The sequence below is a fragment of the Pinus tabuliformis genome, chromosome 7 (assembly GCF_031772625.1).
Source record: "Pinus tabuliformis cultivar Carrire ecotype Pingquan chromosome 7, CPIR1, whole genome shotgun sequence".
NCBI classification, from domain to species: Eukaryota; Viridiplantae; Streptophyta; class Pinopsida; order Pinales; family Pinaceae; genus Pinus; species Pinus tabuliformis.
Window position 1 is genome coordinate 2,076,821,149 of NC_142293.1, and position 19,991 is coordinate 2,076,841,139.

Sequence of the window (19,991 nt, forward strand, 5' to 3'; positions counted from 1 at the left end):
TTTATATACTTTTGCAAGTGCAGGAGTGTCTTAGGTGTCTAGACTGCAAAAGGTGGTAGCCCTCTCCATAACAGAGACAAAATACATAGCTTACATGGAAGCATGCAAAGAGTTGTTGTGGTTGCAGCGAATTCTTAGGAGATTTGTGAATAAAATAATAAAAATATGCGATGCATTTTGAAAGTCATAGTGTCATTCAGTTAGCGAAAAACCTAATAGATTATTCTAAGAGAAAGTGCGTTGATTTGAGATATAATTCAATTTCTAAGTACTAGATGGTGGAGAACTATAATTGGAGAAAATACACAATAAAGATAACAATTGATATGTTAATAAATATTTTTCCAAGAGATAATCATGATTTTTGTAGAACCTTGGTTGGGCTAATACAAATGTGATGAAAGGCATCTTGGGAAAGGACTAGTAGTAAGCTGGTAGAAACAATAGCAACAAAATTCACTCGAGTTTCTATTTGGTCTCAAGTGGGAGATTGTTAGATGTGAGACCAAATTATATATATTCACGCCTATAGTATGCTACAAAAGGAATCAACTGAGCTACCATTGTTTAGAGACATGGTATTGGTAATCTATGGCATTGGCTCATGATATTAGTCCATGGTATGATAACAAATCCTATTTAAAGGTTAGGAATCCTCCATGGTAAATTGAGTGTATGAGTGAGAAGTAAAAAGTTAGTGGATGTATGTATTTTCATTTGTTGATTAAATAATACTACTAATCCTTTCCTATTGTTTTTACCATTATAGGTTTTCCAAGTAAATCTTGTGTATTGTGGTAAATTTTATTGTTAATTATCTTTTAATTTATTTATTTTTCTATATTTTATTTTTAATATTTAGAGCTTTTCCACCATAAATTTGTTAAAATCACAAATTTAGGTTTTGCATAATCTAATCTAAATAATCAATAATTTTTTAAAGTGATGAATCCATTTATATAATAAAAACAAATTTTTCAATTTTTTTTTTTAAATTTGATAGAAATATTTAAAAATTATAGAATTAAGTTGTTTAATATAGATTTTAGAATTTTTTTTTTTTAAATTGTTGTATTCATTTATATATTCAAAATAAAAACAAAAAATCATAATCTTACTAAAATTGTATTAATGAATTTGAAAAAAAAATTAATGAATTTCAAAAAAAAATTATTATAAAATTAATTAAAAGTCACTCTTTTATAAATAAATAGCAAATGGTTACTCGCACCTAAAATCGTTCACGTTGCACCATGCCCTTCCAAGGAACTAAATTCCAATTGTTTATTTGAAGTCAATGCATCAAGGAGGGATGGCCTTCGATTCTCCCAGCAGTGCAGTGAAGTGCCATTGTTCAACTATATCTGCTCCGACTTTCTGACGAATTCTACACAACTAAATCCGAGTCCGCTCATTTCAACTGCAGACCGATCTCGTCTGCTCAATATCGAATCCTGATACAATGAAGGTTCTGGTCAGAATGAAAGTGGCTAAAAGTAATGAAGGTTAACTCGGATCATGCTTTTGTTCAGTGGGTACCAATAATGGATTTGACAGTAGACCGTGATATTAACAAGTCTGTAAAGAGAAAAGTTAAAGTCAATACGCGTCTTACTTTGATTGGAAACCACAAACCACAAAAGGGCGAAGTTTCCTCTCCCCTTAAACACACCTTCATTATAAAAAAGACACCTTTCAGTGGAATCATTCGCTCTTGTGAGGTCTCATACAGGAGGGATCGCAACACTGTTGGGAGAAAAGGCCGAGCGGAAAAGCATATGATAAAAACCTTCAACGTCAAACAACCATCAGTCCAAATCCTTCTGCTGTGCAAACATTTGGTTGACAGATGGACAAATTAAGTTATGGTAAATGGGGTGGTTGGATAGCCACAGTGGTTGTGCTCTTGCGTTTATTCACTGCCATTACTGCCCAACCAGGTATGTAATGGAACACTAAGTGCGCTCTTACCTGTTGTGTTGGAGTATTTCCGTTTCGTCTAACTTTTTAACACCGTCCGTTTTATAATCGTCGTTTGATATCCTGGTTTTTTTTGAAGAATGAAAAACAAAAGTAACTTTTATATAAAAAAGAGAGTACAGGTTACATAGTTGTTTTTCTGATCAGATCATGCTGTTCCAAGTAGATATATGAAACTCTAGAAACATATCAAACAACTGCAGATATATGCCTTGAAAATAAAATAGCTTGTCATATCAAAAAGCTAATTCTTCAGCAGATATGATCAACCATAGATAGTGTATATGAAACTGTAAATGAGGAATAGAGGACCAATGTCGGTTCAAAAACTGAAGTAGAAAAATCAAAGAGAGCAGATTCTACGAAGCAAGTGTACGGCCAGAATCAGTCCTGAAATCATGATTGAACGCAGCATAATGAATGACTCCTCGAGCTGAATCAACCCGTCTTTTTGAAAACATATCCGCGATAAGGTTCTGTTCCCGTAGATGTGTTCTGTTCCCGTAGATGTGCTGAAAGGCTCGCACCACTCTGCGAGCTTCATCCAATTTGCCAAGAAGGGAGGGTGGAATCTGTTGGGTATTTTTGCATGGAGAAAATACCAAAAACCAATATTCAAACACACAGAGGCAATGCTCTGTTTTTACTTTTCTCCTGGATCTTTTGTGCACAGAAGACTTAAAAAAAAATTACTGAGAGACAGAGTATTTTACCATAAAAGATTTCTATTCATTAAAACAAAAAAAACATTCACTCTGTCTTCATATGAGAATTTACACTGGTGGAAAATTCCCAATAACATTTACTGCTGTAAACCTCCATTCACATTTACTCGTGTAAAACAATTTTACATACTGCTGTAAAAAAAAACTTACAGAGTTACAAAAACTCGCTCCACCATTTCCTTTATGCACTGCTGTGCAAAACCACACATGGTTTTTTTTCTTTTACACCTCTGTTTTACAAAATCAACACCACCACCATTACAACCCACGAGCATATTTCTCCTTGGCTCGTTCATCTGTTTTTTTAACTCGTGTCTATGATCTTTTTACATACCATTACTCAAAAATGGTCAACGCATAAAAAAAACATAAAAAAAAATTACGTACCCATATCCCTTACAATACTTAGTTAATGAGCATATGCGCCCATACCTCCGATTAAAAACATTTACGTGCAATATATGAAAACTTCAATATACTACCTACCACTATGGCATTTCATTAATTAAACATATGGTCAACAAAACTTAGATTTACTCCACGCAATAGCATTAATGTATGTTCGTATGCAGGTTTGGGCAATCAACGGTTGAAGAAAGTGGAGCACATCCGACGGTGGAGGGCAATATCGGAAGACCAACAAGTGCTGAACTTTATCACCCGAGATTCTTACGTTGCGTTACGTCAGGGGTGAACCACGTGTCATCACCAAAATTTCTCGGGTTCAAACATCGGAAAAGTACCTTTGCCTGAAATCAACCCGAGAGCTTTCCGGCGGATTAGCTGACCGGTTTCTGGCAGCTGCGTTGAAATTAGATTTCAACACTCCCCTTTAATTTCAACAGCTGGGCATTTGGTCATACCGAGACACTTTCTCAAAAATTCAAAGCTTTTCTGATCCAGCGGCTTTGTCAAGATGTCCGCAACCTGTTCTTGAGTCCTGCAGTGTTCTAGGACAATTTCTCCATTGTTCACCAATTCTCTGATGTAGTGAAACCTTGTATCAATGTGCTTCGTTCTCTTGTGAAACACTGAATTCTTTGACAATGCAATAGCTGAGCTATTGTCACAAAATATCACTGTCGCTTTTGCCTGCTCTTGGCCTAAGCTTCTCAACATTCTTCTCATCCACATTGCCTGACATGCTGCTGCTGTAGCTGCCACATATTCAGCCTCTGCTATAGACAATGCTACAATGGACTGCTTCTTAGAAGCCCATGAAATGGCTCCTGAACCCATATTAAAAACATAACCGGAAGTGCTCTTCCGATCATCTACACTTCCAGCCCAATCACTGTCAGTGTATCCAACCAAATCTGAATGTTCTGAGGCATGATACAAAATTCCAAACATTTTGGTACCTTTGACATACCTCAAAATTCTCTTTGCTACCTGCCAATGTGCCTCCTTCGGCCTCTCCATGAATCTGGAAATTAAACTAACAGCATACATTAAATCAGGCCTAGTTGCTGTTAAATACATAAGGCTGCCCACAATGCTTTTATACAAGCTAGGATCAAAGTCCTTGCTGCTGTCCTCTCTGCTGAGCTTTAATCCCATCACTGTGGGAGTGATTGCTGCCTTGCATTCTTCCATCTTAAATCTGCCCAAAACTTGATTTACATATCTTGCTTGAGATATAAAAATTCCTTTTTCATTTTGCTCTACTTCTATGCCTAAGAAATATCTCAAGAAACCCATATCAGTCATTTCAAATTCATCCTTCATAACTGATTTAAAATTCTTAATGAGTTGATCATCATTACCTGTGAAAATAACATCATCAACATATAAGACCACAATCAAAATTTTACCATCCTTTTCCTTGATGTAGACTGTGGGTTCTCCTTCACACTTGTCAAATTCATTATCCAATAGATATGAATCTATCCGGCTGTACCATGCTCTTGGCGCTTGCTTCAGCCCATAAAGAGCTTTCTTCAATTTGCACACTTTGTGCTCTTCACCTTTCTTCTCATATCCGAGAGGCTGTTCCACATAGACCTCTTCCATTAACACTCCATTTAGGAATGCTGATTTCACATCCATTTGGTAGACTTTCCATTTGTTTTGTGCTGCCATGGACAACACTGCTCTCACGGTTTCCATTCTTGCAACCGGGGCGAAAGTCTCCTCATAATCTCTCCCATACTGCTGCTTGTACCCTTTGACAACCAGCCTTGCCTTATGCCTTTCAATCTTGCCTTCAGCATTGCTCTTGGTCTTGTAGACCCATTTCACACCAATGACTTCTTTGCCTTTCGGTAGCTCAACCAAATCCCATGTTTTGTTTCTCTCTATGGCATTCATCTCCTCATCCATAGCTTCTATCCATTTCCTATCTTTGATTGCATCCTCGAAATGAATGGGATCATCAACATGACAATACAAGGCAAATAAGGAATTCATTCCTTCATCATAAATTTCACTTAGATTTCTAAACTTCTTACCTCGTTCACTTGGTGTGCAAGTGCTTGAGGATGCACTTGAATTTCCTCCTTGTGGTGTGCTTGGAGAAGCACTCTCATTGATCCTCAATGGTGTACCTTGTTGTCCTTGTGTTGTCCTCAATGGTGTCCCTTGTTGTCCTTGTGTTGGCGCTGCTGTTTGGGGATGTATCTCAACCACCTCCTCATCATCTTCATCATGAGACAAACAATTTTTAACATTCACTGTTTTCTCTATGCTTCCATCCCAAGCTTCCTCTTCAATGAATTGAACATCCCTGCTGACAAAGAACTTCTTGGTAGATGGAATGTACAACCTGTAGGCTTTGGATTCATCACTGCATCCAATGAAGATGCATTTCTCCCCTTTGTTGTCCAACTTCCTCCTTAGCTGATCTGGAATGTGTGCATAGGCCACACATCCAAAAACTCTCATGTGGGTGACTCCTTGCTTTCTCCCACTCCATGCCTCTTCTGGCACTTTGTTCATGACTGCTTTTGTAGGACACCTGTTCAATATATAAACTGCACAATGTACAGCTTCAGCCCAATACTCATTTGGCAAATGCTTTGCCTTCAGCATGCTCCTTGCCATATCCATGATGGTCCTGTTCTTCCTTTCAGCAACTCCATTTTGCTGCGGAGTGTACCTTGCTGTGAATTGTTTATGAATTCCATTTTCTCTACAAAATCTTAGGAATTCCTTGGAGATATACTCACCTCCTCTATCAGTTCTCAAAACTTTTATATGCAACCCGCTTTGGTTCTCCACAAATGCCTTAAAGTTTTGGAATTTCTCAAACACTTCACTTTTGTTTTTGAGAAAATATATCCAAGTCTTTCTAGTAAAATCATCAATGAATGTCAAGAAATATAGGCTGCCAGCTAATGATGGAGCTTGCATTGGTCCACACAAATCTGAGTGGATAATCTCTAAGGGTGTCTTTGCCCTTATGCTCTTCCCTGATGGAAAACTTTCTCTGTGTTGTTTTCCCAAAATGCAGCCTTCACATAGGCTGTCCGGTTTCTCTATCAATGGTAATCCCTTTACCATTCCTTTTCTGCTCAATAAGTTTAGGCCTCCAAAATTGAGATGCCCAAATCTCAAGTGCCATAACCAGTTCTCATCCTTTGGCACGCTCTGGAAGGCCTCTTGGGTGACTGCTGCCATTTCCCTTTTGTTCTTCATGTCTGCCCTGATCCGGAGAGGGAACATCCTGTTCCTTGTCATCTTCACTTCAGCAATGCATCTTTTGCTGGGTGGTATATCCATGATGGTGCACACATCATTTTTAAAGAAAACATTGTACCCCTTATGGACAAGCTGTCCAATACTCAAGAGATTACATCTCATTCCGGGGACATAGTATACATCTGCTATGGTTTTCCTTTCTCCTTGCTTTGAAAGTATTTTTATTTCTCCTCTTCCCATAACAGACACTTTACTATCAGTTCCTAGTGTGACTTCTGATTTCACATTTTTATCTAGGGCAGAAAAGAAGGCTATGTTTCCGGTCATATGGTTGCTGCAACCTGAGTCTAAAAACCATATGTCCTCACTATGTGTTTCAGCCATGTTAAAAGCTAACAGGACATTTTCTTGGCTGCTGTTTTCTCTTGTAACATTTGCATTTTGTCTGTTGTTCATATCATGCTGTTTCTTTCTACAATCACTAGCATAATGTCCATACTTTTTGCAATAATAGCATTGAACATTAGATTTATCATACCTTTGTCCTTGAGCATGATGTTGTCCTCCTTGTTGGCTGCTGCCTTGGCCTTGGTTCTGATTTGGATTGTTGCCTCTTCCTTGTGCATTTGATGAGTTGTTCCTTCCACCTCTATTCTGGCTTCTCCCTCTTCCTCTTGTGTTTCCTCTGCCTTGACCTCTGCCTCTTCCAAAGGACATCTGGGTCTTGAAGGCTTGCTCAAGAGATGAGTTTTCATTCCTACTCAACCTCTGTTCATGTGTTATCAGTGATGCATGTAGCTCATCAACTGAATAGTTTGAGAGATCCTTTGTCTCTTCAATGGTGGTGACTATGGCATCGAACCTTGAGGGTAAGACCCTCAATATTTTCTCCACAATCCTTGTATCTTCAATGGTTTCTCCATGAGTTCTCATTTGTGTGATTACACCAATCACATGAGTGAAGAATGAGTCAATGTTATCTGACTCCTTCATGTTCAAGTTCTCAAAATCCTTTCTCAGTAATTGTAGTTTTGCTGTCTTCACTCTCTCCATGCCTTGATAGGTTGTCTTAAGGGTTTGCCATGCTTCATTTGATGTTTTAGCTGCTGCTATCCTTGGAAATATACTCTGGTCTACTGCTAGATGCAACAATAAAATGGCCTTTGCATCCTTCTTCCTATTGCTCTTCAGCTGATCCTTCTCTCCCTGAGTTAGTGCATTGAACTCATTTTCATCTGCTACTTCCTCAAAACCATCTTCAACTATCTCCCATAAATCTTGAGAGGCAAACAGGGCTCTCATAGTTATTGACCAGTAGTCATAGTTCTTCCCATTAAACTGTGGGAGCTGGGTGTTAAACAAACCCATACCAGTGCTTGTGCTGGCCATTCCTTGACTGTGTATTTAAAACAAATCACTGCTTCTTCAGCAACACAAAAAAAACTTTGAAGTACCTGAATCCTTTGATGTCTGAGTCTTCTGTCTGCCTGAGAAGTTTTGCTGCAGCAGCAACCTTCTCCCTTCAGCTTCTTGAACACCTTCAAGAGCCTAAGCCTGCTCTGATACCACTGTTGGGTATTTTTTGCATGGAGAAAATACCAAAAACCAATATTCAAACACACAGAGGCAATGCTCTGTTTTTACTTTTCTCCAGGATCTTTTGTGCACAGAAGACTTAAAAAAAATTTACTGAGAGACAGAGTATTTTACCATAAAAGATTTCTATTCATTAAAACAAAAAAAACTTTCACTCTGTCTTCATATGAGAATTTACACTGCTGGAAAATTCCCAATAACATTTACTGGTGTAAACCTCCATTCACATTTACTCGTGTAAAACAATTTTACATACTGCTGTAAAAAAAACTTACAGAGTTACAAAAACTCGCTCCACCATTTCCTTTATGGTTTTTTTTTCTTTTACACCTCTGTTTTACAAAATCAACACCACCACCATTACAACCCACGAGCATATTTCTCCTTGGCTAGTTCATCTGTTTTTTTAACTGTGTCTATGATCTTTTTACATACCATTACTCAAAAATGGTCAACGCATAAAAAAACATAAAAAAAAATTACGTACCCATATCCCTTACAATACTTAGTTAATGAGCATATGCGCCCATACCTCCGATTAAAAACATTTACGTGCAATATATGAAAACTTCAATATACTACCTACCACTATGACATTTCATTAATTAAACGTATGGTCAACAAAACTTAGATTTACTCCACGCAATAGCATTAATGTATGTTCGTATGCAGGTTTGGCCAATCAACGGTTGAAGAAAGTGGAGCACATCCGACGGTGGAGGGCAATATCGGAAGACCAACAAGTGCTGAACTTTATCACCTGAGATTCTTACGTTGCGTTACGTCAGGGGTGAACCACGTGTCATCACCAAAATTTCTCGGGTTCAAACATCGGAAAAGTACCTTTGCTTGAAATCAACGCGAGAGCTTTCCGTCGGATTAGCTGACCGGTTTCTGGCAGCATTTCAAGGCTCGCACCACTCTGCGAGCTTCATCCAATTTGCCAAGAAGGGAGGGTGGAATCGGGAGAGCCCTTGACCCAATTAATGGATTTTTTTAGAATTTTGAGAAACTTGAAAATCTTTGATGTTGAACCAATTTGCAGTGAAGAGAACTCCCCATTATGCAATGATTTCCGTCTTGTTGTTGGTACCTCTCATCCTTCCCCCCACCAGAAATGATAATAGCAGCCAGGCTCAGTGACTATGAAAACGCCACAACCGCATTGTCTATTAAAACAGGCACTATCGAAAAAACCAACCAGAAACTTTTGCCACACATCCTCTCTTTTAATCTTCCTCGGTTTCTGAACAGTTTTCTTGGAGCTAATTTCTAAGAAGTAAACCACAACCCCCAACATTGTAGTACTTACATCCACCCTTATATGTTCAAATATCTTAAGATTCCTACAATGCTAAATGCCCTCTATAATATAAAAAGAAGATAATGTACATAACTCATTATGTGTCTCAAAGCAAAGTTTCAGACATTTCTCCTGTGAATCATTATTCCAATCCACCTCAATCTCCAAGGCATGTAAGACTGTTCCATACTTCTGTAGAAATTGGGCACCTCAATAAAAGGTGCATCACATCCTCTGAATGCTGCATACGAAGGAGGCATATACTGTTCCTATAATGTTCAACGAACACATTTTTTCATATTTGGTCAGCAAGAGGTTGGTTTGTTCATTACTCCTTTTGGTGGTGTGCAGGATTTCTGAGTATCAGTTGTGGAGGCAAAACGAATGCCACGGCGGAAAACAATATAACATGGGTAACTGATGCTCATTACATAGACGTCGGTGAGTCAGCAGACATAGGGGACGCCAGTGAACAAGCCTCTGGTTCTTACTTGCATACGATGCGTTATTTCCCAAAGCCTCTTAACAAGTCTTGCTATCAGTTACCAGTCGCCCCTGATGTGCCTCACCTCTTGAGATTATGGTTCGCCATAGGAAATTTCAGAGGATATAATCGCTCCTTATATAACTTCACTTTCTCTATTGAGACAGTGGATATGCTGGCTTCGCGAGACGTAACAGTAGCTCTGAGTGATGCAAGTGTTTACGAATATATATTGGTTACTAAAGGCAGAAAGTTGTACATTTGCCTTGTCAGAACCTCCGAGACTGATGATCCCTTTATCTCTGCTATCGAGATCAGGAGGCTCCAACATGGCATGTATAAAGACGCTCGGTCAGGAACAATCTTGTTTGCGTCAGGAAGAAATGATGTTGGTGGAAATTCGACGGTGAGGTGAGCATTTTGAGCTTTTTATATTTACCCGTGGAAATCAAGCCAGAAGAATTAAACCATATTAAATTTAAATCTCGCACTTCCACCTGCAATGAGACTTATTGATATTTGAACTAGTTTTGATACATTCCGGTTGAGCAGTTGCAATCTTTACATGTATAGCTTTTTGTGGTTGATTAATTAGCAGGTATCCTCACGACAAATTCGACCGCATCTGGACACCCTCAGCCGGAATAGACTATGATGCTGTCTATGCATCTTATTTACAGAAGATAAGTTCAAACAAAGCCTATTTCAACAACCAATACCGAAAACCATCCTCCAGCCGCTGTCTTGCAAACTGCGTGTGTCGTAAACAGCTCGGACATCTTTTCATTGCAACAACCGCTACCATTACCGCAACAATATGGGAAACACACATTACTGTTTTTCTATTTTGCAGAGATCGAGCCGTTGAATATGTCTAAAGCGAGATCTTTTTCAGTCGTCATAGACGGTGAATCAATGCAAGAAAACATTACTTTGGTAGGAAATTATTCCACTCAAGAGATTAGAATCCAATCAAATAGTTCACCAACTTTTTTTAAACTGCTTGAGGGCCATGATTCCACCCTTCCTATAATCAATGCATTTGAGTATTACGAGGTAGTTTCGTCGGACGTGGCAACATTTCAGGACGACAGTAAGACTTGCATCCAATAAATTTCTTATAAGTAAATTACCGATATTATTTATAATCGATGGCTAACGAAGTTCTCAAAGTGCAGTTGACGCTCTTAACGCTATCAAAAGTAGATTTGACATAAAAGATTGGATTTCTCCTGATCCTTGCTATTTGGTACCCTGGCACGGAATTGGCTGTGGTAGCAGCTTCGACGGAGTAACAATTTTTGAAATGTAAGTTAAATTTTTCGATTACACATGTGTTTACCGCTAAAATCGTGAAATCATGAGCCATGCATATAGGAAAAATGGTAACATGCCACGATGATACTGTTGTTGCCAGAGATTTGGCGGGAAGGAATCTTACAGGATCGGTGCCTATCGATATTGAGCAGTTGAATACATTAATGAATCTGTAAGCAAAATTAGATTTTTTATTTTTTTTCTTCATTTTGTGTAACGTCGGGAAGTTTAGAGTCTAGACATATTTTTTGGTAACCTAGAGTGGTTTTTCCCAGAAGTCTTTCGAATGAGAAGTTGTAGAGTGAATACAAGGTGAAATTTTAATTTATGTTATTTAAATTAGTTTTTAATTATATATATGGATTTGATTGTATATATGAATTTAGTATTTGAAAAATTTTCGAGTTATTTAGATTGTGCAGAGTTACCCATCAAACATGTGATTTAAATAAATTTCTATTGAATTTTAGGGAAATTAAACCAAAAAAATTTCAAAAAATTACACTGAAATAATTCGAAATAATTTAAATTTAAATATTATATCAAACAACAATATCTGTGCAGCTTCTATCCATTCATTTGAATATTTTAGCTGCCAAGAATCATCTATGCAGCATTTGTCATTTTGTGTTGGAATTAGCAGGTCACTTCACCATAATCAGTTAACTGGGCCAATGCCAAATCTCACCAATTTTGGGGGAATGGAAAGACTGTAAGTTTTTCCCAACAAAATTTTCATTTCTTTCTTTTTTTCTTCCTTTTGTCTTTTTCAATTTAAAGTTTTTAAGATTTTTTCAAAGTTGAATAGAATCATTTAAAATGTGTTCACAATGTTCTGGAATAATCAATCTTGTGCAACATTTAACACAAATTAAGTATTTGTGATGAAAAGGTCACTCGACCATAATCAGTTCACTGGACCAATGCCAAATGCCAGTTTACACGACTTGGAGCGATTGTAAGTTCCTTTCCAACACAACTTTTATTCGGAGGGTTCCTTTGGTTGCTATACATGATATTCGTAAAACTAAAATCCGCTTCGGTGGGTTCTTTTTGTGGCTATACATGATATTCGTAAAATTAAAATCTACTTTGGTTATTGTGCAGATATTTGCAAAACAATAACTTGAATGGTACTCTGCAGTGGCTATCTGGTCTAACATCTCTTCAAGAACTGTAGGCCTACCTCTTTTCTATTTAATTTTATTTAAATTTAAATAGAAATAATTATTAAGTTTTAATGGTTGATAGAGGATATTGTGAATATCATTATTAATTTTAGTGTTATTTCAGTTATAATATTTAAATAGTTTAATATTTAGTTAAATTTTATATAAAGATAATATTGAGATTTATGTAAATATTTTGGTAGCTAGTTTTTGGGATAATTTATTAAGCTTGTGGAGAAGCTAGGAATGTTTACTGTAAAGTTTTATTGGAAAAAGACCAAATATATCAACTAACTGGAAAAACAATCTATCCCATAAACTATCTTTAACTTCATAAATAAAATATATTTTTTCTCACGAAGATCTTCACAAATATGTGGCATTCTTCTATGGTGGAGAGAGAATGAATATGAAAAATGAGTTGTGAAAATTGCTACACTGTCATCTGGTGCAGACCCGTGCCCACCTTTGAGGGCGGGCAAGGGAGATGGTGGTTTTCCATATTTGAGCAAAACGAGAAGTTAGGAAATATTTTTAAAATTAGCACACTTACATTTATATTTATTGAACTGTATTGAGTTGAAAAATGTATATCAATATAGTTGTGAAAAGAAAATTAATGAGAAAAAAATGTTTTATATTTATTATTATAAGTGTATGGAGTAGAAAAATGTATATCAATATAATTGTGAAAAGAAAAATAATGAGAAAAAATTAAAATAAATTATAAATTAAATAGAATTGCTTAATTTAATGAATAAGTTTAGTAATTTAAAATAAAAAAATTAAATAAGTTTAAAAATCTTAATAATTTATATAATTTTTTATTAAATTAATTAAAAAACAGGGGTTGTGTCTTTAAGTAGGGTTGAGTTTTTTTTAGCTCTCTCAAGTTCCAAGGGTTTGGGGACTATTAAGTGGTTTTCTATTTTTGGGTTGTGTCTTTAAGTAGGGTTGAGTTTTTTTTAGCTCTCTCAAGTTCCAAGGGTTTGGGGACTATTAAGTGGTTTTCTATTTTTTTAAAAGTAAGGTATCCCAGGAAACTTGTAAGAGGGCATTTCTTCAATTTTCGAGGTCGAATTTTTCAAATGGGGTCATTTCCGTGAGGGGTCGTTTCCTAGACAAAAAAACACAATTTTTTTTTAATGAAACAAAAAAAATCTTAATTTTTATGAATGGGACGATGAGATGTTGATCGAGAGGATGATGCACAAGTAGACATGGAGGAGAGACTTGATGAGACACAGATGGAGTTGGTTGGTGTGCCACTTAGCATGTTTGAGCATGCAAGTGATTATGATTCATGGTAACATGGTTGATCTCAATTTATTCATGGAGTAGCTAGATGTAGAGACTACCTTGAGAAATTATGTTCATTTATGATTTATCATTTGATATGTTCTTATGTTATTAACATATTTATTTTTCTGTTTCATACTTCAGTTTATTTTGAATTTTATATGATATATTAAACTTGAGTCTTGGCTCTATAAAATTCTGTATTGCACATGACTTTCATTTCAATATTTAGTGTTCATAGTTGGAACTTCAATATGGTTTAAACTTTAAACATTTATTTTCATTGTACATTGTTAATAGTTATATTGAACAGCTACAAAATTACATATATGATGTATGACTATATGATATCATGCTTTTAGTTTTAAATTTGTTTCAAACTCCAGTTAAGTAATTCATAGATTTATCATTTATTTTTCACGATGTAAGTATTATATATTATATAATGATAAAGACAATTACATTATAAATATTAAAATATCAATGATATATCAAATATTTTTATATTTATAATTATAAATTTTTAAGACCGCAACATCCCTCAAATTTCCTAAAAATTGTGGAAAACTTTTACCTAAACCCCGCCTACATATCTCACTTGCCCCTAAAAACTTGATGATAAAAAATTAATTAAAAATATAACTTTTTTCCTAAATCATATAAATCTCTCTTTTATATATATATAATTTTGTTATATGAATCTTTCTCATTAAAATTTCCAAGAGAACATTATTTATGTTTAAACAAGAATCATTTTAGAGGACCAATGCCAAATAGAATCACTTTAACCATTTTGCAGGCACTATTACTTACGGTGTTTCTTTTATTTGGATTATTTTGCAGATATTTAAAAAAGAGAAACAACAGCTTCTCTGTTTCTTGCGCTAAATATTCTCGTCCTATTTTAATGCAGGAATATAGCAAACAATGAATTCAGCGGTGAAATCCCTGAGCGACTTCTGGTCAATTGTTCGTTAAAATTGAAGTAATAGGATACTGTTTTATATTTCTTATTTTTCTACACACCGCCAAGTTAAGATTTTGAGGTTCAGAATTTATTTTGTTTTCCACACTAAACATTTGGCCCCATATGTTAATTAATGGAAAATATCCGTCCGATGTGTTGCAGTTACTCAGGAAACCCCTACCTACGTATGACTAAGAGGAAATGCTTTCCACACCACTCAAATTCTCAGCCGAATAATAGTCAGCGGAGTAACCACTCAATTTCTCAGCCGAATAACAGTCGGCGGAGTAAACTGAAGGTTGTCCTCGGAATAACACTCAGCGGAATCATTGCTTTAGCATTGACAGCGGGTATTGTTGTGCAGCGCAAAAAATTATGGGGAAATGGAGCCATTGGAAGGAGTGGGGTTGAAAAAGAAACAAACCCTTTTCTAAACCAAGGTCAATATTAGAATTTCTATAATATTTTTATTACCCTTCATGAAAATCCTTTCCTTATAATAAATGGAAAATGATCTGTACATGTGGATGATTTTGCAGAATACTCAATGATTGTGGTGCCAAATCCGACAAACTCCCGTGCCTTCACTCTACATGAAATAAATGTTGCCACAAAAAACTTTAGTGAGGAGATTGGACGAGGTGGATTTGGATCGGTGTTCTTTGGTGAATTGCCAGACGGAAAAGCTATAGCAGTGAAAGTGCTTTCAATGTTTTCTCGACAAGGGATTCACGAGTTCTTGAATGAGGTCATTCATTCTCATTCTCAGATATAATAAGGTTCAATTTGTGTCCATTCTAGGAATCTCAGTTTTGGCTGCACCCTAACTATTAAATATGCATCTCATCATCAACAGGTTGGTCTTCTTTCTAAAATCAATCACAGGAACCTAGTATCCTTATTGGGATACTGTAATGAAACCAAAGGAGTTATGCTGATCTACGAGCACATGTCAGGAGGTTCCCTAAGAGACCACCTTCACGGTAAATTATTTTGCTGGAAAATATGTTTCTTGCAGTCGATAGGATAGGCAAGGGTAACGACAAGTTCTTGGTCCCTGTTTTCTTGTCCAGGTCGCCGTGCAGAAAATTCGGATTTAGATTGGAAAAGAAGTCTCAAAATAGCTTTAGATGCAGCGCAGGGTAACTGTTTCTTTTAATTATTTTGATGTACAGTAGACATGTATGATCTAAACGCTCATTGTTTTCAGTATTAATTACGGTAAAATAGGATTAAATCAATAAGTAACAGTATATCTAATTGGATTTCTATGCAAAGGCCTGGAATACTTGCACGTGGGTTGCAACCCGAAGATAATTCACAGGGACGTCAAGACGGCCAACATCCTTTTGGACAGCAATTTGAATGGAAAATTGGCCGATTTCGGTCTTTCAAAGATGACAATTGATGGGGAGGCTACTCATGTTACCACTGTAGTGAAAGGAACATTCGGATATCTGGATCCAGAGTATGTAACTTACTCTCTTTGCAACAATATTTTTTATTATGAGTAGAGGCAATGGTACTGTATTTGTTAATTTTTGTTGGTGACAAACTTTCACAGGTATTTCAACACTCAAATGTTGACGGAGAAGAGTGATGTGTATAGCTTTGGAGTGGTGTTGCTAGAGATATTATGCGGTAGGGCACCCATAGATACAAATTTACCTGAAGAAGAACTAAACATTGTTCGATGGGTAAGGAACTTTATTATCAATCATCCAAAATATAAATATTTAACAACACTGAGAGCAGAATATTTAGTAGTGCGTCTTCTGCTAGAGACTAACAATAAGTATTGGCGTGACATATTTACAGGTGACACCGTATCTACTAGAGACCGATGAAAATGGTGGCAAGATAATAGATGTGATAGACAAAAGGTTGTGTGGAGGTTACGACATCAAATCTGTGAGCAATGTTGCCAAAATAGCGATGAGATGTGTTCAGGCTTTACCGTCATGTAGGCCGACTATGAGTGAGGTAGTGGCGGAACTCGAAGAGGCTCTCAAAGTTGAGGAGGGCAAGGATTGTATTTCGATTGCAGAAGAGATTGGCATCCAAAATGGGGATGTATCGAGTGGAGAGGCGAATTCAAGTAAACGCGAAGGAATGGAGTGGACTGATAACAGCTGCAACATGCCAAATGTAGGAAGATAACTTCGCAGAGACGGATAGAATGAGAGGGCCGAACAGAACACTAAAACTATTTTCTGTTTTTTTCTTCTTCTGTATTAATATAATAACAGATAGTACCTATGTCATGGATCTTGACTTTCCGCATACAATACATTTTTGGACAGTGGGTTGGAAATTTCTGATAATTTCAAACAAAAAAATGAACAGAGAAATAATGCTCTGTTTTAACCACAGAATCAAAAATTTGTTTGGTGAAGATAGAGATTTACACATGCTCAAATAACACTTGTATTCATTAAAAATAACTGTTTGTTATAAATTTTTCCTCTTTGAGAGGTATTTTCCAAGAACTTCCACAAAACAAATTACTATATTTCACCTCCAAAAAATTATTTTTACACTTCTATGTATAAAAATAAAACTTACATTTACTTGTTGTAAAAATCTCTTACATTCCCATTTTACATTCAACGGATAAAATTTTCTTTACACTACTCCGCATTCCATGTGCTCAAACTCCTGTAAAACGAAATCCCCCTTTTTCACTTCTTCATACGCTATGCTGGGTATTACAAAAAAGAATTACATTTGTGCTACTCCACTTTTACACTTGCTGACAAAAAATTGGCAGTCAACAAAAAACTTCATGTCAATTGCACGGAGGTCGTCAATTGCACGGAGGTCAGCATGATAACCAAGAACCATGTACCTTGCTGCCATGACCGTTGATCTGATCGGACCAATCCCCCGAAGCCTCCAATCGCACGAACTTTAGTCGCTGGGGAATGCGCTGTTTTGGAATAGTGTCATGGCCATGTGTCGGCATATCGCACTGATCGAAGCCCCTTCGAAAAATACCGCTAATCAGCAAAAACGGTGCGGGGAATGGTACTGGCAGTTTTCAAAACTGCGCTGCTGTCGCTGTCCCTACACGGCAGTGGAAATTATATTTCAACACTCCCCTTTAATTTCAACTGTTGGGTTATCAGTCATACCCAGACATTTCCTTAAAAATTCAAAACTTTTCTGGCCCAATGGTTTGGTCAGCTTCAGTCCTGCAATGTTTTAATACAATTTTTCCATTGTTTACCAACTCTTTGATGTAATGAAACCTTGTGTCAATGTATTTCGTTCTTTTATGAAACACAACATTCTTAGAAAATGCTATAGCTGAGCTATTGTCACAAAAAAACACAGTTCCTTTTGTTTGCTCTTGGCATAAGTTCCTTAACATCCTTCTCATCCAAACTGCTTGACATGCTGCTACTGTAGCTCCCACATATTTAGCCTCTGCTGTAGACAACGCTACAATAGGCTGTTTTTTAGAAGCCCATAAAATAGCTCCTGAACCCATGTGAAAAACATAACCGGATGTGCTTTTCCGATCATCTACACTTCCAGCCCAATCACTATCAGTGTATCCAATTAAATCTGAACATTCTGAAGCAGTATATAAAATGCCAAATCTTTTAATACCCTTAACATACCTCGGAATTCTTTTTGTTGCATGCCAATGTGCTTCTTTTGGCCTCTCCATGAATCTGGAAATTAAACTAACAACATGCATTATGTCTGGCCTAGTTGCAGTCAAATACATGAGGCTGCCAACTATGCTCTTGTACAAACTAGGATCAAAATCCTTGCTGCTGTCCTCTTTGCTGAGTTTTCATCCCATCACTGTGGTAGTGATTGCTGCCTTGCTGTCCTGCATGTTAAATCTTTCCAACACTTCATTAACATATTTTGCTTATGAGATAAAAATCCCATTTTCATTTTGATCTACTTCTATTCCTAAGAAGTATCTCAGCAAACCCATGTCAGTCATTTCAAATTCCTCTTTCATGACTGCTTTGAAATTTTCAATGAGGTATTCATCATTAATGTGAAGATAACATCATCAACATATAACACAACAATTAGTAATTTACCATCATTTTCTTTGATGTTGAGGGTGGGTTCTCCCTCACATTTTTCAAATCCATTTTCCAGTAGATAGGAATTTGTCCTACTGTACCACGCTCTTGGTGCTTGCTTCAGCCCATAAAGAACTTTCTTCAATCTGCACACTTTGTGCTCTTGGCCTTTCTTTTCATAGCCTAGAGGTTGTTCAATGTAAACCTCTTCCATTAACACTCCATTTAGGAATGCTGACTTCACGTCCATTTGGTAAACTTTCCACTTGTTTTGTGCTGCTATGGACAACACTTCTCTCATGTTTTCCATTCTAGCAATCGGTGCGAAAGTTTTCTCATAGTCTCTCCCATACTGCTGCTTATATCCTTTAACAACAAGCCTTGCCTTGTGTCTTTCTATCTTGCCTTCAGCATTACTCTTGGTCTTGTAGACCCATTTAACTCCAATGACTTCTTTTCCTTTTGGTAGTTCAACCAAATCCCATGTCTTGTTTCTTTCTATGGCATTGATCTCCTCATCTAGCTTCTATCCATTTCTTGTTCTTAATTACTTCTTCAAAATGAACAGGATCATCAGCATAACAATATAAAGCAAACAAAGAATTCATACCTTCATTTGTTGCCTCTTGCTCATAAATATCACTTATATTTCTGAACTTCTTACTTCTTTCATTTGGTGTACAAGTGCTTGAAGATGCACTTGAATTTCCTCCTTGTGGTTTGCTTGGAGAAGCACTTTCATTTCTCCTCAAGGGTGTCCCTTGTATTGGTGCTGTTGTTTGGGGATGTATTTCAGCCATCTCCTCATCATCTTCATCATGAGACATACAGTTTTTAACATTCACTGTTTTCTCTATGCTTCCATCCCAAGCTTCCTCCTCAATGAACTGAACATCTCTGCTCACAAAAAACTTCTTGGTGGATGGGTTATACAACCTGTAAGCTTTGGATTCCTCATTGTATCCAATGAATATACATTTTTCCCCTTTGCTGTCCAACTTCTTCCTTAGCTGATCTGGAATGTGTGCATAAGCCACACATCTAAAAACTTTCATGTGGGTGACTCCTTGCTTTGTCCCACTCCATGTTTCTTCCAACACTCTGTTCATGACTGCTTTTGTAGGACATCTATTCAGAATATGCGTTGCACAATGTACAGCTTCAGCCCAATAATCATTTGGCAAATGTTTTGCCTTTAACATGCTCCTCGCCATATCCATGATTGTCCTATTCTTCCTTTCGGCAACTCCATTTTGCTGTGGAGTGTACCTAATGGGAAACTGTTTATGAATTCCATTGTCTCTACAAAAACGTAGAAATTCTTTGGAGATATACTCACCTCCTCTATCAGTTCTTAGAACTTTGATATGCAGCCCGCTTTGGTTTTCTACAAGTGCCTTGAAATTCCGAAATTTTTCAAACACTTCACTTTTGTTCTTCATAAAATAAACCCAAGTTTT

General features: G+C 36.7%; 2 protein-coding genes across 2 annotated transcripts; both read left to right on the forward strand.

Moving 5' to 3' along the window:
• The first annotated feature begins 1,849 nt into the window (after window positions 1-1,849).
• LOC149256848 (putative LRR receptor-like serine/threonine-protein kinase At5g48740) lies at window positions 1,850-12,224 on the forward strand. Its single transcript, XM_089455482.1, has 8 exons — window positions 1,850-1,940; window positions 9,595-10,138; window positions 10,326-10,414; window positions 10,464-10,820; window positions 10,906-11,035; window positions 11,145-11,216; window positions 11,937-12,002; window positions 12,152-12,224. The coding sequence occupies exons 1-8, from the start codon at window positions 1,850-1,852 to the stop codon at window positions 12,222-12,224; spliced, it is 1,422 nt and encodes a 473-aa protein (XP_089311608.1).
• A 3,204-nt stretch (window positions 12,225-15,428) lies between these two features.
• On the forward strand, window positions 15,429-16,639 carry LOC149256849 (putative LRR receptor-like serine/threonine-protein kinase At5g48740). Its single transcript, XM_089455483.1, has 5 exons — window positions 15,429-15,462; window positions 15,553-15,621; window positions 15,758-15,947; window positions 16,044-16,176; window positions 16,298-16,639. Exons 1-5 carry the CDS (start codon window positions 15,429-15,431, stop codon window positions 16,637-16,639), a joined length of 768 nt encoding a protein of 255 aa, XP_089311609.1.
• Window positions 16,640-19,991: the final 3,352 nt, after the last annotated feature.